This window comes from Oxyura jamaicensis, chromosome 3 (genome assembly GCF_011077185.1).
Source record: "Oxyura jamaicensis isolate SHBP4307 breed ruddy duck chromosome 3, BPBGC_Ojam_1.0, whole genome shotgun sequence".
Taxonomy (NCBI): domain Eukaryota; kingdom Metazoa; phylum Chordata; class Aves; order Anseriformes; family Anatidae; genus Oxyura; species Oxyura jamaicensis.
In genome coordinates this window covers 45,028,812-45,050,260 of record NC_048895.1, presented here as the reverse complement: position 1 = coordinate 45,050,260, position 21,449 = coordinate 45,028,812, and the positions used below count along the sequence as shown (strand labels likewise).

The following is a 21,449-nucleotide window of genomic DNA, read 5'->3' as shown; positions in this document are numbered from 1 at the left end:
AGTATCCTGAGCTTCTTGACTTAAGAAGTATATGCCCTAAGATACAATATTGATCTGAAGAAGAGATCTGCTGCTGCTAGCAGAAAAGATCAAGCTTATACAACATAAATCCTGGTGCTAAAATAAAATACATTATACAGATACCTATATATTTTCCTGTTGTTCACAGATTACCCATCCACAAGACTTGTGACAATTCACTGAACTAAATAAAATGACTGAGAAGATACTTTTAATATCTGGAGACCCAGAAGACTGTGTAAAAATGTGCAACAGGTATCTAGTTTAGAAGGATCCACAACACACCCATAACAGAGCTATAAATCACTTCCGATCATGACTTAAAAATTAGAAACTAACAGAAACTTAAGAAGATATATACATATACCTTTAGACTGCTGCATGGAAATGAAAGTAAAGTGCAGTCATTGTCCTTTGTTCCCTTCCACCATTTGAAGTTTTATAAGTGGATTGCAATGAAGTAAGTTACCATATGATATTAGTACTACTTATGTATCCCTCTGTCGTTGTTGTGCTGATCTGCACAAGTTTCCCCAGTCAATAGTGGGCCCACAAGATCAAGACCTCTGAATGTCAAAGAGGCAAACTGAAAAACCTCCGCTTGCTTTTTGCTCCCACTCAAGTTATGAGGCTGGCACAGCAAAGGCAGTGTTAACACCCTGCTAGTCCTGAAGAAGGCAGTACTAAACATTTGTTGCTTCGTTCCCATTTCTTTGCCATCACACTGGTAATAGGACTGCTACACAAAAGATCAAAACAGTGATAGAAGCAAGAGGAAGGCTACAGCAATGTTGTGTCCTTCCTCCCAGTGTAACAATAATAACAACAAAAAAAAAAGTGTTCGGGAAAGAGGTGAGAAGCTCTACATACTTTGCCTTAACAAACAAGTCTTACATCAGCAAAAATCGACAAGGTCTTTTACTCGCACCAGGGAACAATGGTGTGTATTACTGCTAGCACTGACCAGAGCCACCCAATTTAGGAGACTATCTTCTTTCATGGCCTTCCATAACAGCTCAGAAATTCAGCATGCTCAAGACCAGCTGCTGTTGTCATCACCTTCTGCACTGCTTTTATGTCAACCAGCCATGGCTCTAGCACCTTTTCACTGTTTCCATCACTCAGCTGGAATCAAAGCTCCATTTTACACATCCATTCTGAGGAGGAAATCACAAGCCTCTTCCCCACCATCGCAGCCCACTTAAGAACTTAATTTATTCCAGTGACCAGGCATTTCTTATCTATTTGATAATATGTCCAGAGCAAAGGCTTATCTCCTCTCTCTTAAAATACTCCATTCTCTATGTAGGATGTGCTCTGTGCCTCTAGTGCAAATCTACAGCAACCCTACCAAATTTAAAGAAAATGGCTACTCTTTCAGCTTTCACCTAGAAGTCAACAGCATTACACATATCATGCCTAAGTATTCAACTTTGACCTCTTGCACTGTTAGGGACAGAATAATTAGAGATGACAATGTCACTTGTGCACCTGTGGAGAACCTAAATAGGGAGTTCCTTCTTGCAACACTAAACACACCTCAGGGTAACTCTACTTACCTGGCACTTTTGGACCACGCTGCATGTTGACAGGCAGGCCAGACCAAGGAAGATGGCCCAAGGAATCTTCTCTTCAGACAGACTCCTTCAGCCCACCTCTGCCACCAACTTCTCTGCAGGGCTGCAGCAGGACAGGCTCTGGACAAAAATCAGGTCACAGTGGCCCGCTGTGTCCAGCCCAGCCAGCAATGCCACCACTGGGAGGATGAGGAGTGCTAAGCTTTGTTTTTAGGAAGAGAAAATAGCCTTCCTTCTCCCATTGCTCTCCTTCTAAGGAGCTTTCCAGCATGATTTGAAATGAGACGAGACCACACATTTCAAATAGATTGCTTTTAGTTAAAAACATATAAACCCACTTTTAGCATTACCTCCCTGTTCAGCTAGACAGGGTGCTCAAGGTAAGTTTCAAGACCACAACTGCAGCACATCAAGCAGGGCACTCTGCACCTTTAACTACCTGTGCTGTAACAGCCCTCAGACACCCTGCAGGAGGGGGAAATTAGGTACACTCTTCCAATACAAGGCAGAAACAATTTTCAGGTGACAGCCGGAGAGGGCTCACTGACCTAAGCAAGGCACTACTTCTGCTTTTTAATTTCTTTCTATCAGCACCTGCTGTAGGAAGGATGATTCACAACCTTCAGTCTCCTTAAAAAGAAATACAGCAAATCATGTTAAAAAGCTGCTGTAAATAGATACCTGTACAAGAGGTCTCTCTCATTTTTTTTTTTAGAAGAAATACGTGAGATGATATACATTAAACAAGCATATTAGTGCTTAACATGAAGCAATCCAGTCACATTAAATAAGGCACATTCCTGGAAATGAGATAGTCTTAAAAAAAAAAAAAAACAGTAATGTGTTACTCATTCTGTTATTTCTATTTTCTTCTCTAAGAGGTACTATTAAATATTTCAGGTTTATCTCTTCACTGCAGATGAGAACTGAGAAACAGACTAAAAAGAATAAAAAGAAGAAATTTTAATTTGGTAAATGTTGAGGATTCCTCCCACTTCCAGATCACTAGAAGTGAGAGCCGTGATCGCTGCAGCATACGAAAGGACCAGGCGATCTATTCAGGTTTTTAAACATGAATAGGCATACTTTTAACTCCATGTTTAAACCTCAAGGCACCACAAATGACAAAAGACATCAATAAAAAGGGTATAGTGTTTTAATCATCTAAACATGCAACTGCTCATTAGTACACAGAATACTGTGCTTCCACACCCCACCCCTTTCTTTTCAGATTGGTGACAGAAAGAATCCTACACGAGACTCAAAGAACCCAGTAATGAGTCTGCTAATTACTGACTTCACACAAACAGCAATTAAAAAGGGAAGAAAGCAACTACAAAACAGAAAAAAAAAATGGTGAAATAACCATCAGGAAATCCAAGCCCACTCCAAACAACACAGATCTGAACAGGGTTAGAATCTGCAATTTATTAAGCTCCTTCTGCATATCCAGAATAAAAGTACTTATAAAACTTTAGGTTTTAACTTCGTGTAACTACTAAGAGGTCATTTGATCATTGTACCTACTTTAAGCAACTTAGATATGAAGAACTGTGTACAGATACTGAATCTGTTTTGAATACCTGGGAATTTGCAGTTAACATCACACAGGCAATGTTGTAAAAAACACCCACCTGCAACCCTAAACATCAAATCTTTATATTCCAGCTCCACATTTCTCTGGGGTGGATATAACCCTCCATCCTCCATAGAGGTGTTTACACAACGGGAATTTCCTGGCACCTGTTACAAATAACTGGCCAAGTTATATAAAACATCTACTTGTTTTAAGTATCCAGGGGCTCAAAGAACATATTTTCCCCTTAATTTCCAAAGCATGTTCAGAGCAACCACACAGTAAAGATTTCACTTGCCACTAACATCCAACATCATATAACTCTTGTGAAATTCCAACAGTAACATACATATATAAGTACTGCAAGCCCTATTTAAGCCATATATAAGTACTACAAGCCCTTTAAACTTGCACAAGTTCTGAGTTTGAGTCATTTGATCAAATGCAGCCAGACAAGTTAATTACCCATGGCTGCCCTTCTAGTCAGCAAGAAAAACCAGCCAGGTCCTTGAATAAAATATACTGTACCCTGAAGCATGTAAGTACTTAGAAACAGAAGCTTAATTTTTGACACCTACAATGACAACAGGATAATTCTGTGTCTAACACATCCATTTGAGAATATTTTTCAGTCTGAGTTGGTGGAGTTACCTTCTGACTTTCCTCATCCGATCTCTGAAATCAAGTAGTTAGAGGACTATCTTTTCTTCCAGATCATCAGCGTTTGTCTTACTTCTTTCATTCTTTGCCATATTACTTTTTCTTTGGGAAAAATTATTCATAAACCTTGGAAATAGCTAAAAGAATTTACAGGTTAGGAGTGGAGGTAAAGAAGAGAAGAGGATTCAGGGGAAGAAATGGTATTTCAAAGTGAAATTGGTATTTCAACATGTTTTTAATGAGACCAAACAGTAGTCAGTAAGAATATTAGAGGAAAAAGATTAACAATTCACTTTTTCAGTTCACTCTAATGAAAAATAATGGATTTCTTCACCCTACAGCTGCAGCCATCTGTGTGTAAAGTAGTTTGTTTCCACTTTAAAAAAAAAAAAAAAAAATGCACCACAGCTCTCTAGGAGGTACAATACTCATCACAGAAACAGTTTATCCTTGACTCCAGGGACTGCCAAGTGACTCATCTTTCCCAATGACACAAGGAGCTCACGGCTAACACACTCTTGAGCAGTTAGCTGCCATTAGGGAACAGGTTCATTTTCATTAGGAATGAGTTTTCCCACAGATGAATTTTTAAGTTAATAATCCTTGTTCAAAATCAAGCATCCTAACTCTTGAGAGTTACATACAGTTTTAGGATTTCTTCTCCGCATTCAGCATGACTTTTGCTCATTGATGACTACTATGGTCCACTCTGAAAAAAATATTTTAAAAGCTTTAGAATGCAAATATTGCTACATACTGAGTGTCTGCCTGATTAATTGAATCAGAATTTAGATTATTTTGGTTTCCACTTTGGAATAAAAAAAAAGTGTGGGGGAAGACCTCACACACAAAATTTCCCTGAACTATGTGAGTTGCACCATCCCACTACAGCAGTGCTTCTTGTATCATCAAGAAGAGAGATGAGATCACTCCCACGAAGTCCTGATTCAAGGAACACTTGAGATGACCATGGCCAGCACACACGAATCACACTTCAGCAGGAGGGAGCACCAGCTCTAATCTGAGGCAAGGAAAGTTCTGACACCAATTGTAATTTACCAGCTATGCTATGTGATTACCAGCTACATTGTTTCATAGCTAGGCAACCATCACATTTCCTCATTAGTGTCTCAGTGGATATTGACCCTGAAATCATTTTTGGTTCTTCGAAACCAAGGCTTTTGAGAAACAGGATGTGTCAGCCTTCAGCCATCAAGAATTCTCTAGGTATTTTATCAGCATCTTCATAATAGCTGCAGAAAGTACAAAGTCAATAGAGGAATAACCCTACACCAAGATGATTTTTTACATAACCCCATACAAAATGGAACATAAACTAAGTTCAATATTCATCCCAGAAAAAGTTGCAGTTTAGCTTAAAAAAAAACAGACACAACAGATGAATCCCCCAAAGCATCAAAAAAGTGATTTAAGATCAATTCAAAGTTATTACATATCAAATCCTTCATAAAAAGTCATGGAGATCCAAAAACCCCTTCAACACAAGGGTTAAACAACTTATATTGCCTTCATAGTATACTCTTAAGGAAACAAAGATGAGGAGAACAGTGCCCATAACTTGCTTCTTAAATACGTCGCTAATGTAATTTTGTAACGATGTATGCAAGGTCATCATTTCCCAGTAATCAGGTGAGGACCTGCATTTGAGTTCACTCAATATCTACATTTAGATTAAAAAAATAATAATAATAACATGATCCCTGGAAGACTTGTATGGATCTCTGTTTCAGATCAGCGTACAACATAAAATCTGGACTCACAGTTAAAGTCATTCACTGACTAGCAGTCCTGGTGAACAAGTTGAAAATGAGCCATACATGCACCCTTTTGGCAACATAAGTCAACAGCAGACCAGGACTGCAGTGGAAAAAAGCATTGCCAACAGGTCGTGGAGGATGATCCTTCCCTTCTATTCAAGGCTAGGGAGACATCTCCAGTGCTGTGTCCATTTCTGGGCTCTCCAGTCCATGAGATACTGAAGCAAGCCCAAGATGGACCACCACAAAAGTGATAAGGAATGAGAGCATCTGACACCACCGGCCGGCCCGGGCCCCCCACCGGGGGTTGTTTCACATGGTTGTTTTACTATGGACATCATCATCATCATGGTAGTAGCACTAGAGCAATGAACATCAAGTTTCCACTGCTATGGGAGGTTTTATGCTTTCCTCAGTATGATCACAACATGTGTTTCTTCAGCTAAGAAATACTGCCATCACTTCTATGTGTAACTTAAAAAAAAAATGTTAGTGTCATTAGAGTTTGGTCTTTCATTAAAATTCAATAAATTTATCTCCCCTGTGGATAGAGACAGAGCGCCTGCAGTGCATTCTCTCCATGAGACAGCACTGGACACCCACCTTTGCTCCTTCTTTTACAGTTTTGTTGTTCACACTTGCGTGACAGTATACAGCATCAGCAGAAAGTTGTGTTTTTGGAAACTCAACCCAGGAGCTGACAGTAAATCCAGGTCCTGACATTTTCAGTTTTACATTGCAGATTTCACAGGGCAAAATCTAGAGGTTTTACACAGTTCTGGTTGGCTATCAGCACTTCTACTGCATCTCCCCTCTGCTTTCCTGAAACTTCCCTACAAGCCTCCAGCTAGGGCATGCAAACCCCCCTTGTAAGGGTGAAGCAAGTTGAAGAAAATACGCTAGCTTCAAATGCAGCAGTTTCAGAGTGCTATGAGCTATCTTGCACATATGTTCACTGTCTTAGAAGGATGTGACAAATAACGTTGCTGCCAACTGCAACTTCAGGGAAGACTTGAGAAAGAATATAAATGCTTAACTTGGACCTAGACCAGACCACAAAGCACAGTTCCTTGTATGTGTTTGTGCCTCTAATAGGTGGTCAAGCTTATCATTCCCTATTAGATATATGAATTATACATTTCACTTTGACCAGTTTGTCAAAACAAATCACTTTGTGGAAAAACTGAATCCCACAAGTCTAAACAAACACAGCTCTACAAGTTCAAAGTTCCCGCTCAAGGAAATCCCCATCAGCCAACTTGCTTGCCTTTGGAGCAGGACAAGAAGGGTCCATGGCTTTGGGAGGGCCTGCTAGGGGAATACCTTGATGAGATCAACCCTAAGTAGCCCAGATACACTGCTCTAGAGCAGCCCTGTCACATGCTGCTCTGGAAGTGAGATGTGCCTCAAACATTTGCCGTTTCCAAAAATCCTGTTAATTGGCTATGCCCTCCAAGACACTTAAAGAACTTCTCCAACAGCAAGATCGGCCATCAGAATAATATGAAGTGCTGTTTCTATAATTCATCTGTCATCATCTCATCTGTCTGTACCATACATTTGATAAGAGAAGCAGCAGGAAGACTACATAGCCTCAAGCAAGCTCATGACAAACATCCTCTGAGCAAATGTCACCTATTGCATTACATGATTTCAATTCAAAAAACCATTTCAATGGTTTATGGAAAAACTCTGAGATTGGGCAGTCAAGATACCAGAAAGAATCACCTCAGCTGCAGTCAGCTCTCTTCAAGAGCACTACAGTAAGATGCAAGTTTCATAGAAATAAAATGGGCTTGCAGAATAAGCAAGACAAAGTCTGAAATAACATGACAGCAGCAGAGGAAGGGGAGAACAAAAACAACAGTTCCTTATTATAGTCTCTGTAGGACCATATAACAAAACCACACTGAATCAAGTTCAGTGAATAGCGAGGGCACTTCTACATTTTAGTCATATTTTGCTGCCAAGGATTTGTTAGTAGTCACTGTGTGCATGTTTTCTAATGCATAATTACAGCAGGTTTTTCAATCAGGCATAAGTACCTCACTCCCATCTGAAATACAGACACAGCAATTGAAGTGGGAGCAGACATACAGGAGCTAAACACAATTACAGATACCAAATAGCAAATTGTATTACTTAGAGCACTAAAGACATTTTTAAAAAATGAGAAACCTAAGTCCTGTGTTCTCTAGGTAGTCATTAAGCCCCCCCCCCCCCCCCCAAAAAGTTAAAATTTAAGAATAATAAGATGCATCCCTAATGAAAATTAACTAGGTTTAAATTCATTTTGGAAATGAAGTAAAACCAATCCTCCTAAAACCCAAGAGCCCACTACCCAGAATTTTAATCCTCAGCAATATTCTGAAAAGATAATGTGATGAGGCCAGTTACCTGCACTTAATTTCATCCCAAAGCTTTTTCAAAATTACTTCGTTGTTGTCCCTTTTTAAAATGGACAAAGTAGATAAATTGACACTCTGAAGTTATATCAATTGCACAGAGCTCAAAATTGAGACTTGGTTCCACTTTCTAACATTATCAAGTTAAAACTTTTCCCTTCACATAGCAGAAAGCAAGAAAAACTTATCCTCTACCAAAATCCAAACATCACAAAAATGTGAAATTCCAAGGAGTAAGAGAAGCTTACTGGAAGTTAGGAAACAGGAACTTAGTGTTTTCAGAAGTGGCAATTCAGGGAAATGTATTTGTAATCTTCCTTCAGCCCTGGAGAGATTTTCACTCTCCTTCACTTTTTGAAATAAGCAAGTTTCTAACATCTTTCAAGCACCCTTTTTTTACTCTACTCACACCAGCAGAAGTACCTTTTATTGACACCTGTGTTCAGCAGCAGACAGTTTTATAGTCAAGTTTTGCCCTTGACTCATCGTAATATTGAATGTTGATTTGTTCTCATCTGCTTTTTATCTTCTTATTACATTCTATTCAGCATTTAAGATCTTTGAGGCAAGAGTTGTTTTTCTGCAGTTCTATGTAGAAAAATAACTCAACAGTAAAATGCTACAATAATGCAAATAATAAACTCAGGAAAAGGTTAACTTAATCTTGCGCTGGAGGAAGTGCCAGCCTAATAGATGAACAGGAATGAATTCAAAGTTTAATAGCATTTAGAGCTAATTAAGCAGGTACAATTCACAATACAGAAGCAGTGTTATGATGATGGTTACTCTTCCTGAAGCCATTACACAATCTTCTCTGCAAGAAAGATACAGATCTAGGGAAGTTGTGTGCCCTTTATTAGAAAGCCAGTAGAAAAACAATATCTATAAAATAAAGTTCTCTAGGCTCCAGTGTGGTGGTTTTACTCGAGTGGGCAGCCGAGCTCCACCACAGTCACGCTCTCTCTCTCCTCCCCTCCTAAAAGAGGAAGGGGGAGAAAAGACAACACAAAGAGCTTGAGGTTTGAGATGAGAATGATTTAATTAAAGGGAAAGGGAATGGGGAGAAAAAGAAACAAAAGAAACAACAAGGCCGCGTGGAAGCACAGAGAGAAAGGAAAAAAAAGTTATTCTCTACTTCCCATCAACGAGCGATGTTCGCCACGTCCTAGGAAGCAGGGTCTCAAAGCATGTACCAGTTGTTCAGGAGGACCACCTCCCCCATGAGAGCCCCCCTTTTATTGCTGAGTGTGACATCAGGTGTTATGGAATATCCCTTTGGTCGGTTTAGGTCAGCTGCCCTGGTGATGTCCCCTCCCCATCAATTGCCCACCCCCAGCCTACTGGCTCTTGGAGGCCTGGAGGGAGTTCTGATGCTGTGCCAGCACTACGCAGCGATAGACACAGCACTGGAGTGATACCAGTGCTGTTCCAGCTATGAGTGCAGAGCACAGCACTGTGTGGGCTGCTGCAGGGAACGGTGACTCCATCCCAGACAGACCCAACACATCCAGTTAGATGACTATGACCAAAAACATGTTGATTCTTGCATCTTCAGGGCTTGAAGCATGCAGATAAGAGACAGAGACCTTTTATTTCCATGAAGGAAAAATATGATATAATCATTTACTAATATATGGGAGACAAAGACTTACCTCTTTTACAGGTTCTTCATCCAGGGCAGCATCTTCCACCACAGGCTAGTGAAGAGATTAAAAAAAAAAAGGAAAAACATCTTGTAAATATACATTATTGCATGTATAATACTACATTATTGCATAGGTATAGCCCTAAGCCAAGATTTAGTGCAAAAAGTAATCAGTTTACCTTTAGTCAGTGAAATCACTCAACATTTGTACTACCACACCAGGCACGTTCAATTATTCACGTTTAACACTGACAACATTTGAATCCAAGAGAATCTGCTTTCTCTCAGAGAGATATGTAAGCTATGATAAAACTATGTACTATTTGCTGAGTCTGCATGACTTACTCAGGTGTTAGTAACTTTAAAAGATATGTATTCACTTCGAGCACGTAGAAGAACACTGGCACTGAAATTGCTGATGAATTACCAAAGCTGGGTTCGTTATAGAAATACACAAGAATGAATGAAGAATTAAACCAGATTATTCATTAATAAGCTAAACTGGAGAACAAGAACAGTATTTCTTGCTGAGAAGAGAGGATGTATGTACGCTTGGAAGAGATTTTCCAAACACTCAAATACCATGTGAATATTAACATTTAACTTTTCATGCTCAGCTCAAGTCTAAGTGATGAACCCTTTGGGAAACAAGTAGAAAGATTACTTAAAGCTAGAGAATGCATCCCGTCCTTGGGAAAAGACTTCCAAGGCTGTAACTCGCTACCCCATCCATCCAGTTTGAGAGGGATCAATAACTTTGAATAAGCACAAAGAAATTCCAGAGCCAGCAAATATCAGTGTTCTTGCTTACTTGTCAGACAATTAATGACCTCCTGAGTCAACAGGTAAAAGAAGCAGGACTTTGTTCCAATCTTCCCTTGCAAAACATAATACAGAATATGCCGTCAACGCATTCTTCCTTATGAAACAATTGATTTACTATAAATGTTGTCTTTAATATCTGCAAGTCATTCACCTGAGTCATGCACAGGCACTCTTAAATGCATCTATTTTAAAAGGTTTTCTGGCATCAAGAGAGAGATGAGAAGCAAGTCCATATATATATGAGAGGAACTGTCTCCCTCCTTGTCTACTAACTGTGAAAAGCTTCCGTGAAAAAGAACAACTTGCAGACAGTCATGAAAACATTTTATCCCACACAGACTCAGAGCCCATGACAGCTCCCTAGAAGGGGTTCGATCACAAACATTTACACTGCAGCCAACTCATTAAAGAGTAAATGCCATCACCAATGGAAAATACAACTGGTCTTCATGGACAATAGCCCATGAGAGACAAAATTAATTTGTACGCACCTTAACTAGATTTGAGCAAATTATTATTTAGGAATTCTATCCACAGCATGGCTTAAGAGGGTTATAAGCTCTAGCATCTATTTAATGTGCTTAAAAGATACCAATAAATTCAAGAGACTAAGTGGTGCTTTATCTTTGTGGCTTAGATAAGAACAAAGTTTATACTTGTAATTCCTTAATCGTCTGTAAACTCTTTATAGCTGAAATCTCATCAGGACTGATTTTCTCAACATAGCTCATAACTACAGTATTCCTGAAAGCAGGAAACACTAAACAAAAAGCATCTGATTAACTAGCTTTGTAAACTGTTAGTTACACTTGGTAAGGAGACACAGAGTTTCCTCACTTTTACTGGAAAAAGGACCTAAATGCTCCCCAGGCAAGGAAGATGAAATTGGAAAGCTGTTGTCTCAAGCAAGAGTCACTGGGATTTAGTGCAGAGCTGAGAGCTCATTCTACCATCCGGGGACGTTCTTCACAGGGGCTGATGCAGATCAAGCAATCTAGGCAAAAGTTGAAGTGTTTTCTGTCTAGGGTATAAAGAAAAATGCTCGAGGAACACACACAAAGATTAGTTTTAGGATGGGGAAAGAGAGCAACCTTGCACATGGACTTTGAATACTGTGGTTAACAGAGAGGCAGACTCGGTTTTGAAAAAGAGCATAATTTCTCTAATGTCCAGCAGAGAACTGTTCACAATGAATACAGCTATACAAGTATCCTCACTGTGAAAGTGGCTCAACAAGGTGCCAGCTGACTACTTTCAATCATTAAAAATACGCATTACCCAGATCTTGTCTGTTAGCACTCAGACTTCTTACACAGCACAAATTGGAGCAAGAGGCAGCACTCATTCAAGGGAGTGAACTACAGAGCAAAAATCTCTCTGAGCCCCAAGACTAATTCTGAACCTAAGGACTTCACAACAAGCTGCACCAGTATTATACACTACAGTATCACTTCTACTATACTGCTCAGCTATTTAACACCTCATTAAAAAAAAAAAAAAAAAAAAAAAAAACCACTTCTCCAGTTCAGCAATTCTGCTTTTGAGACAAGTGCTGTATCTCCCCTGTAGCCTGGAAGTTTAGTTCACCTCTCCCTCCCAACCCCCCTGACAAAATTTATTTCAGAACTCTGGCCAAAGAACTTGGGAATTCTGCAAGAGTAAATGAAACTCAGTGGTACAAAACAAAGATAAACACGCACACCCCTTCCAAGGTTTACTGGTCTGTTTACATCACCAGGTACAGCCATGTACCCTGTGCTGGAAACAGTTGACTAAGAGCACATCGCTTTTATTGTACTACTAAAGAGTGACAGAAATGCCAAGGAACCCTCTGTGCCTGTTACTGCACAAAACCATATCTTCCTTCCTAGACACAAGAGTCCTGAAGTGCAGGTAGTGAAGGCACTACAAGATGAATCGCGAGCATGTGCACCACAGCAGCCAGGCAGCTACCACAGCATTACATGCCTCCAGCATGACCCTGGAAACAGCCTGGTGCTTCGGGGGGACAGCTGAGGGTCTGACTTCCCCTGAGGTTGTGCCGATGCAAACCCAGGCGAGGGGATGCTCAGACCCAAAACAGACACAAGGACCGTGGACACACCTCAGCCTCAAGTCAGAGGCCAAGAAGGCTGCCCTTTCACCAGGGAGCCAACCCTCTTGGTTTCCCACCCTGGCACAGGGGGGCTGCTGCCCTCACACCATGCCCATCACTGCACCTCGGGGCTGCCCCGATGCCCCCTGGTCCCCTCTGGGTTTGGGGCACCAAAGAGGATTCCGAGCCGGGAGTGGAGGGGGTGCCCTTTTCCCAGGAGGTTCGGAAAGGAGGTTGGGGGTCCCCGCAGCCCCCCTGCTCACCTCCGTCTCCATGGGCTCCACCTCGATGCCTTTCCATAGCTCCAGCAAGTGGGCGATCGGCATGCTGGGCGATGCTTGCCGCGAGCCGGGCGGGGGGGAAATAAAATAAGAAAAAGCCGGAGGAAAGCGCAGCGGGAGGAAAGGACGGGGACAGTGCGAGGCGGCGCCGGGACCCTCCGGCCGCTCGGAAGGGCGCTCAGAGCCCACCCAGCCCCGAGGAGCCCGGGGGAGCCCCGCTGCGCTCTGCTCCCCGCCGGTGCCGGGGATGCCGAGGATGCTGAAGATGCTGAGGATGGCGCTGCTATGGAGACCGAGCGCCCCCGCCCGCGGGCCGGGCCCCCCCAGCACCGGGCGGCCCCTCCGAGGGGCGGGGGAGAGTTTAGGGCCAGCCCGGGAAGGGGGGGGGGGAGGACACGGTCTGCCCACCCCTCGGCTCAGTGCCAGGGAGCACTGCTGGCAGAGGGGCTCGTGAAATTTACCCAGCCCCGCGTTCTGCTCTTAAAACATGTAAGCCAGGAGATAAGTGCTTGTTTTCCCTTACTATGCCGCCTGTAGTAAGCCTCTTCCTCTCCTCCTCCATCTCTCACAGCTTATTGCAAGCTTACTACAACTGCCATGACACATCGTGCCAGCGGCAAGCACCGCGGTCCCTGCAGGTGCTCAGCCAAACCCAGGGTGAAACAGGCAGAAGGTTACCTTCCTCTGGCAACTTAATTATCATTTCTGAAAGGCACTGCTGCTAAATAAGGCACTGTTCAAAAGAACCATTTCAGAGCAAATAATATTCAAAGTACATTTCTCTTCTGTTCCACACTCCAAAAGCCACATTTTATTTGCATAGCAGCAGTGCTCTTCACTAAGATTTGCACGGAGGAATGGTCAAGCAGGGTTCTTCCCTGGATTCTGTTTCAGTTCCCTCTAATTGTGTCGAACAGTAAGCTGCTGAACCCAAAACACTACACAGGGTTACAGGACCACAATAACAAGAGACACATCAAACAGGGCCACAAAGAGAGCTGTGTGTGATCCTCCAAAATTGCAACAACTGTCTTTTAATTCTCTAGAGAAATATGAACACTTCTCCTGGCATGTGCCAACACTGAACTAACAACTTGTAACCCCAGTTACGCAGCTTAATCTTCTTTACAGATTGAGCAATTAGATACCTATATTGCCACTTGCAAAAGAAAGTGAAGGGCTATCAATAACATCCCAGATCCATACCTGACATCAGAAGCTGCAGCACCTGGCTGATGCACAGCCCCTGGCTCTCATGCTCTGCCCATGCTTCTCCTCCAGCAACACAAGGCAGAGGTGGTAGTAGGCATTTACTACCTGGAACCTGATGCACAGGTGCCCCTGAACTGCCTCCTAGTGCCCTAGCTGCAAGATCAGAGCCAAGATTAAGTGTAAAATGCATTCAGAGCACAAACCATGCTTGCTTTCTAAAACCCAGAGGCCTTCATTGATCAAATGGACGTTCCCAAAGACATACAGAGGTTGTACATGATACTGTGCCATCTTGATATTCCATAGAATCACAGAATCGTTTGGGTGGGAAGGGACCTTAGAGACCATTCGGTTCAAACCCCCTCCCCCCAGACCCCATTGCACAAAGCCCCATCCAGCCTGGCCTTGAACATGGATTGCTTCCAGAGTTTGGGCATACACATCTCAGGGTAACCTCTTCTGTGCCTCGCCACCCTCATACTCAAGAATTTCTTCCTTATATCTAACCTAAATTTACTTTCTTTCAGCTTAATTCTATTACCCCTTGTCCTATCACTACAGGGCCTGATAAACAGATCCTCTCCAGCTTTCTTGGGAGATTTCTATAGGCACTGGAAGACCACTCTTCTCCAGGCCAAACAACCCCAGATCCCTCAGCCTGTATTCATAGGAGAGGTGCTCCAGCCCTCTGATCATCCTCATGGCCCTCCTCTGGGCCAAGGTTTTGTGTTTAGGTCTGACTTACAAGATTACATTTTAGTCTTTGGGACGCAAAGCTCAGGTGCCACAGGCTGAGAGCAGCAGTAAAGTGTCCGCAGTCAACATGGAACAGCTGATACTGGACATGCCCAGATAGTCCTAGGGGAGGCCAACCAAGGAAACAAGCTGGGGATCACTGACACCTGCATTCAAGTCACACAACAGGTGCAAGTACATCTAATACTTTTAAAGTCTTTTCTAACAGATCAAATTGCATATCTCAAGACACCAATGTTTCCTTAAATATCTATTACTAAATCTTGGAGTAAGCTTTTTTTAAAAAATGTTTTTCATGTTTGTTTGGACAGTCAGAACATGCATGAGGTAAAAACAAAGGGAAGACCAAATGAAGTCTTGCTACTCCTTTAGCATATGTTTTTGTTGCAAGTGTGATGCATGTATCCTGGAGTAGTATCACTGCACTCTTTCAGCACTGGAAGTTGAATTGGACCTAAATCAAGTATTCAAGTTTATTAAACTAACAAAAATATGTATTGCATATTCCATCCCTTAAGACACCTGAAGAGAAAAAAAATCCGTCTTCAGTTAAGAAATTCAGATAATGCAATTTTCACTCATTTCTTTCTCTTTTGCTGCCTTTACGAACCACAGTAACCCCACTGAAGTCTATGGAATATTTTTTACTAGAAGTTTTGCAAGAACAGAGCCTCCTTCACTAACAAGGATTATACCATTTTTCTTCTTAATGATGTAAGTGTTGTACTAGGATCTTTATTCATAAGGAAAGCATCCTTGCATGTTCACAGCCTCAAATTCCTGAATCTTTGGCGAATTAAATTCATAATAGAAATGGGTATATTTGATCTACTTATGAATCTGAAACAAAGGTAAATTGTGTAGCACTAGAAATAATTGTGTCACTGCAAAGCCATCAGTAACATCTAATGGACAGCCCAGACTGAGGTTCTTTTGGATGAACAGTTTAGCATTAAAACATTTTAAAAAAAAACAAAAAAAAAAAAAAACACACATGCTTCCCTCCCCAGATCCCTGTGGTCTACTTACAAAGATATTGGGTCAAAAAAGGGACTGAATTTTACAAAATCAGGAAGAGTCCCCTTTCAAAAATTTCACATATGGGCTGGGATAAACAAGTAGAAGGAGGGGATAGCACAGGTGGAATATTGCAGAGGCAGAAGATGTGAAATGGAGATGAAAGTCCAAAGCAATTTGTCTCCAAAGACACACAATAAATCTGGTCAGAGCGAGTAGTCATGGCTAGAAATAGTTATCTTTTTATTATTTTATTTTAACCTCCACACACACACACACCCACCCCAGAGATGTCAGTGAACCACAGTCAGTTTAGTAGCAGAAGTAATAATTGCAGATATACTAACTAGGTCAAGAATTGCACGAAGATTACTTAACTTGTTTCAAGAGTATAAAAGCATTTTTATTTTCTGTGTAAGAGAACACTGGACTACTTACATGGTGGTTTTTAATCTATTTTTACCTGTCTCCTGAGTACTAGCTAATGGCTGCTGCCAGATGCCGAGTGGGGGATTAGATACATCAATATCCTGCAGTGTTATGGTAACTCCTACACGGGCAGGAGATGCACAAGTGCAGAAGAAAATTTCTGCAGTGTTATCTATAAATTGTATCAGGTCACTTGACACTTATAAATTATACCTCCACTGCTTTCTGAAGATGAAAAGTACTACTTCCCATTTGAAACACGGAAGGGAAGAAATGCAGACGAGTTACTTTCTGTTGGTGGCTTCACATCTTTCTAGGCTCGTGAAACCACACATGCACAACTCCTCTTCACTCAAAGCTTGAGCTAGACAGCCTGGCTAAAAGCAGTATCTGAACACAGCTGGAACATACCAGTGACATATCAGAAGCTGGTGGAAATCCTCCCTGCTTCAAAGGCATTCTCAAGTCCTGCTCCACAATCAAATACCTAATCCTGCTTGCCACAGCACAAACATCACCTGTTATTAGGCAGGCCACACTGACACCAGCAGTATCTGCCCAACTTCTCAAAATGTTTTCTCTCAGCCCTCCAGCCACACAAAGCCTCCTTTCCATCAGTAAAGGATCAGTCATACCAGTCATTGCACAGTTGCCTAAAGCAATGCATACAAAGACCACGCAAGAGCAGAACCACAACAGCAAGTGGAGATGTCTGCACACTTCAGTGTCCATCACATGTGGATCCATCAATAGCCTCTCTAGCTTACCATGAAATACAACCCTCTGGCAGGAGTGTAGAAAGGAAGACCATAGTCCTGTATTACCTGTCTGCACACTCCGGAAGGCAAATGGATGAAAATTGCATAGCTTATACGAAACTGGTCACACACAGCAATTCACCTCTGTTCATATCCAGTTAGGCCTGTACTAGGGGGATGAAATCCAGCAGTGGATGGATATATGTCAAATGCTATAAGTAAGCTGGTAAAAGTGGGGCAGTTTAAAAACTACACAAGAACCATGCATCATTATGATGGATGAGTGTCAGTTGCCTATGCCTTTTTGTTTTTATACCAGTCACCAAAGTTTTTCTTCCTGATTGAAAGCAGGCAAACAAACAAGATCCCCCACGCTACATTTTTTTTTCCTTGAGAGCAGATGTAGAAATGTTTTGAGCTCATTACTAAAACAAGATGACTACAGCTCCTCAGCAGAAGCTGTCTTGATTCAGTGCTTCAACATTAACTGCTTCAGGTTCAGCATTTGAATGCTCACCATCACTTGTGTGGAACATACAGAGGAGCACAAAACACTGCTAAGTGAGCAAGGCACAGGGGCAGACATTGCTTACTCCAACATAAGGGGTGTCCCTCATGCTGATAAAGCAGTTAGCTATTTAACTGTGAATTACACACCTGATCATTGCTGAGAAACCCATAGTGAACTAGTAGCAGGTAAAATAAGGCATTCAACAAAGTAGCATGCATCTGTTCCCTGTAAAGCTCAGAGCTAAACACATGCAGAGTAATATGGCGTTCACTCTCTCCTGAAGTCTTAAAAGCTAAACACCTGCAAGAAGGCCTACTTAATTGGTGACCTTTGCAGCACTCTGGCTTGACCACCTGTACTTAATAAGGAGGCCTTAACTGAACAGCAAAATCAATGCTTAGAGGGTAACAGTGGTAACCAGGCTTCTTCAGTTTAAAGGGTGACAGACCGGTGTTACCAACAAACAAGCTCCTGTGCAGCACCACTGGCTTAGGTTAGGTACAGTGCAAGGACTGGCCTCAGTATGGGTGCCTCTGGGCTTGAGAGCCAACACAGCAACCAGAACAGCACAAAGCAGCATCACAGGGTATCTGTCAAGGTCAGCCTCAGCTGCCCACTCTACTTGAGTGCCAGGTGGTAACTATTATCTCAAGGTCAATTAGGAGATCTGCGTCACACTTGCGCTGGTGAGCCCACAGGGCAGGAAAGCCAGGGCTGATTTGCTGCCAGTTTAACAGCAGAGCTTGTTAGCCTCCTTGCTGGGAGAGCAACAAATGACTGGCAGAGCTGAGCTGCCAAGAACAGGACAGACTTATCTGCCACCTCCTGTGCCTAATATGAGATTAAGAGACTCCTGCAGCAGAGATGCTGACTTCTGGAAGCTTTCAGTCAAGTCATCTCTTACACAGAAAGCCCCTATGCAAGCTTCTGGGATATTCCTCATTGAAGCAGTCCTTGTTACATTGATAAAACACCAGTTAAACAGGTGGCTGTATTGGCAGTAGAGAAAATTTTCTTTCTTTAAGAGCTTGCAGCAGGCTTTGTGACTTGATGTTTTCAGGTCACAAGCATAAAACAGACCATTTTCCCCCAAATAGGTTGCATAAATCCTCAAGGAGCAGCTCAAAGTGCCGTAGGGCCGAGACTTGAGGGGCACACACAGTCACTATCACAGCAGCAACACCTCAGCTGATCAAAGGGGGTCCAACCAGCCAGCAGCATGTGGCCCCTTTTTGAAGGGGACTGTTGGACAGCCCCAGTATTGTTCTCATGACAGAATGCTCAGGAACTAGGATTTTCCATGCAAACTTAATCTCCCTACACCCAAAAATATTCAGCATCAACCCCCTCCCAAAAAGCTACCTGGAGTTCACATCTAAAACCTGGCATTACAGAAAGAACATGGGGTAAGTAACCCAGGAGACATTGGGATAGCAGAGAAAAATAAAAATAAATGCCTGGGCATATATGTAGAGAAATACCTGGAGACTTGCAAGCAGTATTTCTCAAAAATAAAAGTCAACAAGGGCAATGTTTATGTAACAGAAGCTTACACACAAGTCATAGAAATCCACAAAGTAATTTCCACAGTAATTCTGACACAGATATTTTAGGTGAATGAGGACAAGAGTCCCAGCTCTGGGAGCGCTTGCATTTAGAGTCTTCTAAAAGACTACAAAAGAGATGCACTCCACTTAAACAGCATCAAGATAAAATAATCATAGATTAAAGCCCTTCCAAAAGAAAATTCAAATTCAACACCAGGGAAAGCAGCAAAGCATTAGGCAAAGGGCAGCATACACAATGCTAAGCAACATTTCAATAGAGCATGCTATGTTAACCAGTTGCCCACTTTCACTTCAGTGTGCCTATCCAGGCAGATAAAACAAACTCGCTCTGCATTTAACAGAAGCATGAGCTTCTCAGCAGCTGCAAAGATATTTGCAGGAGCAGCAAAGGAACAAAAATCAGCGATTCTGAATATTTGTGTGGAGGCCTCATGGCTTCAGCAGGGTTCAGGACACCACCCCCTCAAGTTACTTCAAGACCTGCTCACAATGCTCAGCTCTTGGGCAGTAAATCATGAGCTCACCCACACAGAAGAAGAGGAAATGCAGAACTGATGGGAGTCATTGTGGCTGGCTGGGGCTGTACAAATTCCCCTCTGAGGGGGAATCTACAGGCAGGAAACTAATAGTCTGTTCAAAGTAAACAGCACCAACCCACTAACGTTACTGAAGCTTTGCTGCATCAAGTGTCCTTAGCTGTGAAGGGGACTGCTACCTCTCAATCAAACAGAGCAACAAAGAATGTAGAAAGCATACAAAGAAAATAAATAGGAAATCAAGGATTTCTAGAAGACTTTTATTAAAAAAAAAAAAAAAGAAAGAAAGAAAAAAAAAAGTGTGATTTCAATGGCTTCAACCAGCTCACACTTGTATCTTTTTGAGGATGACCTTAGCCCGAAAATGAGAATGTATCTAATAGAATTATCCCATCCCTTGCACTACTGAACGTAGCTTCTACCAGTTCTCATAAGTATTGCAGGTGCTAATCATCTGATTCTGGTAGGGGAAAAAATTACTCAGAACAGCTATTTTTGAGTGAGTTTCTTCAGTGTTTTGAAGTTTAAACATGCAAAACACAGTAACAGTTTTTTTTTCCCTTTAAAGTGTGTCATGCTGTACATTTTGATTGCTTTTAACAGTGAGTACCACAGTTATTTTTCCAGACATGAGTGTAAGATCACTGAGATGATAGATTGAGCCTTCAATACCCAAGCTCAAGAAATTAAGTACTTTACAGAGGTTGGGTGAAGGTTTTTTAGACTGTAGTCCAACCTGCACCTGTTAACTGCACAGGTCCAGGAAGATTCCCCCCTCAACAGTTGCTGTTCACAAAGGTGACCGTGGGAGGAGATTACTACGGACAGAAAGCTATAGCCCAGAGCTAGATCATATCATGCTGCGAGAGTAAATGGAAAAGCCAGATTGTGAAGCACAGCTGCTCATCTCCTCCACATCATCCATATTTCAGTTTTCAGAGAAAAAGATAAAAGGCTAAAGAAACAGCTCAATAGGCAAGTCAACACCACATCACTTAAGGTAAAAAGCCATTTGTTGCCTGTGCTGCCTACTAGTAGAGAGACATATCTGCTGCAATATAGCTGACTATTTCTGCAATAGACATTACAAGCCAAACAAGTACTTCTCATAACAAAGTAATCCTGAAGAGTTACACATCCAAACCAGAAATCCTGCTTATTGACACGACAGCAGCACATGAGATTAAGGTGGGGTACACATAGGTGAGCTTGTCGTACAACACAAGCCAGACTCCATCCTCAAACCACAGCAGCAGGATGACCCAGACAGAAGCAGCAAGTCTGCTTAGGCAGGGCTGGTGTTATCCAACATCCAGCTGATTTTTTAAGATTAATAAAGCAGGCTGGTAGCACATACCTTCCTGTCACTCAGTACCCTCCTTCCCCTACCTTCAGAAACAGTAAGGGGATAAGGCTGCTCAAAGCTAGTTTCTCACCTTTACATGTCACAGCTCAGCAGTACAAAGTCTCCAAAAGTCCATAGTGCTGGCACACTTCCATACGTACCTCACAGAAAAGGTTACTGCCCCCCATATGAAGCACTACCTCCACATACAGCACCATCATAAACTACAAAAGAAAACCCAGTCAGGACAGCACTCAGCCTGCACTAATATACAGCTCCTTGTTAGCGTAGTGAGAGCCACCTGGGTGAGGACTACCCGCCATCAGGCCTCCACCTGATTCTAGGTTCCAGTAGGGAAGACAAAGCATTAAGTCTTTAGTACCAAGAGTGCTTTCCAGGGATTTCTGGGCTGGAGTTTTCCAGGATAAAAGTTTTGTGGGATGGCTAGATTGGT

General features: G+C 42.1%; 1 protein-coding gene across 2 annotated transcripts in view; it reads right to left on the bottom strand.

The window, feature by feature from the left end:
- RPS6KA2 (ribosomal protein S6 kinase A2) overlaps positions 1 to 21,184 on the bottom strand; it is a 297,347-nt gene extending 276,163 nt beyond the window's left edge. The window contains exons 1-3 of one of the 2 annotated variants that reach the window (XM_035320886.1): positions 21,087 to 21,172; positions 12,846 to 12,920; positions 9,670 to 9,714 (exon numbers count right to left, since the gene is read on the bottom strand). In XM_035320886.1, the coding sequence (XP_035176777.1) occupies positions 9,670 to 9,714; positions 12,846 to 12,908 (108 nt within the window). In that variant the 5' untranslated portion in view covers positions 12,909 to 12,920; positions 21,087 to 21,172. Of the gene's footprint in view, positions 1 to 9,669; positions 9,715 to 12,845; positions 12,921 to 21,086 lie in introns of both variants that reach the window. The other variant, XM_035320888.1, reaches the window with a different exon arrangement.
- Between the last annotated feature and the right edge of the window lie 265 nt (positions 21,185 to 21,449).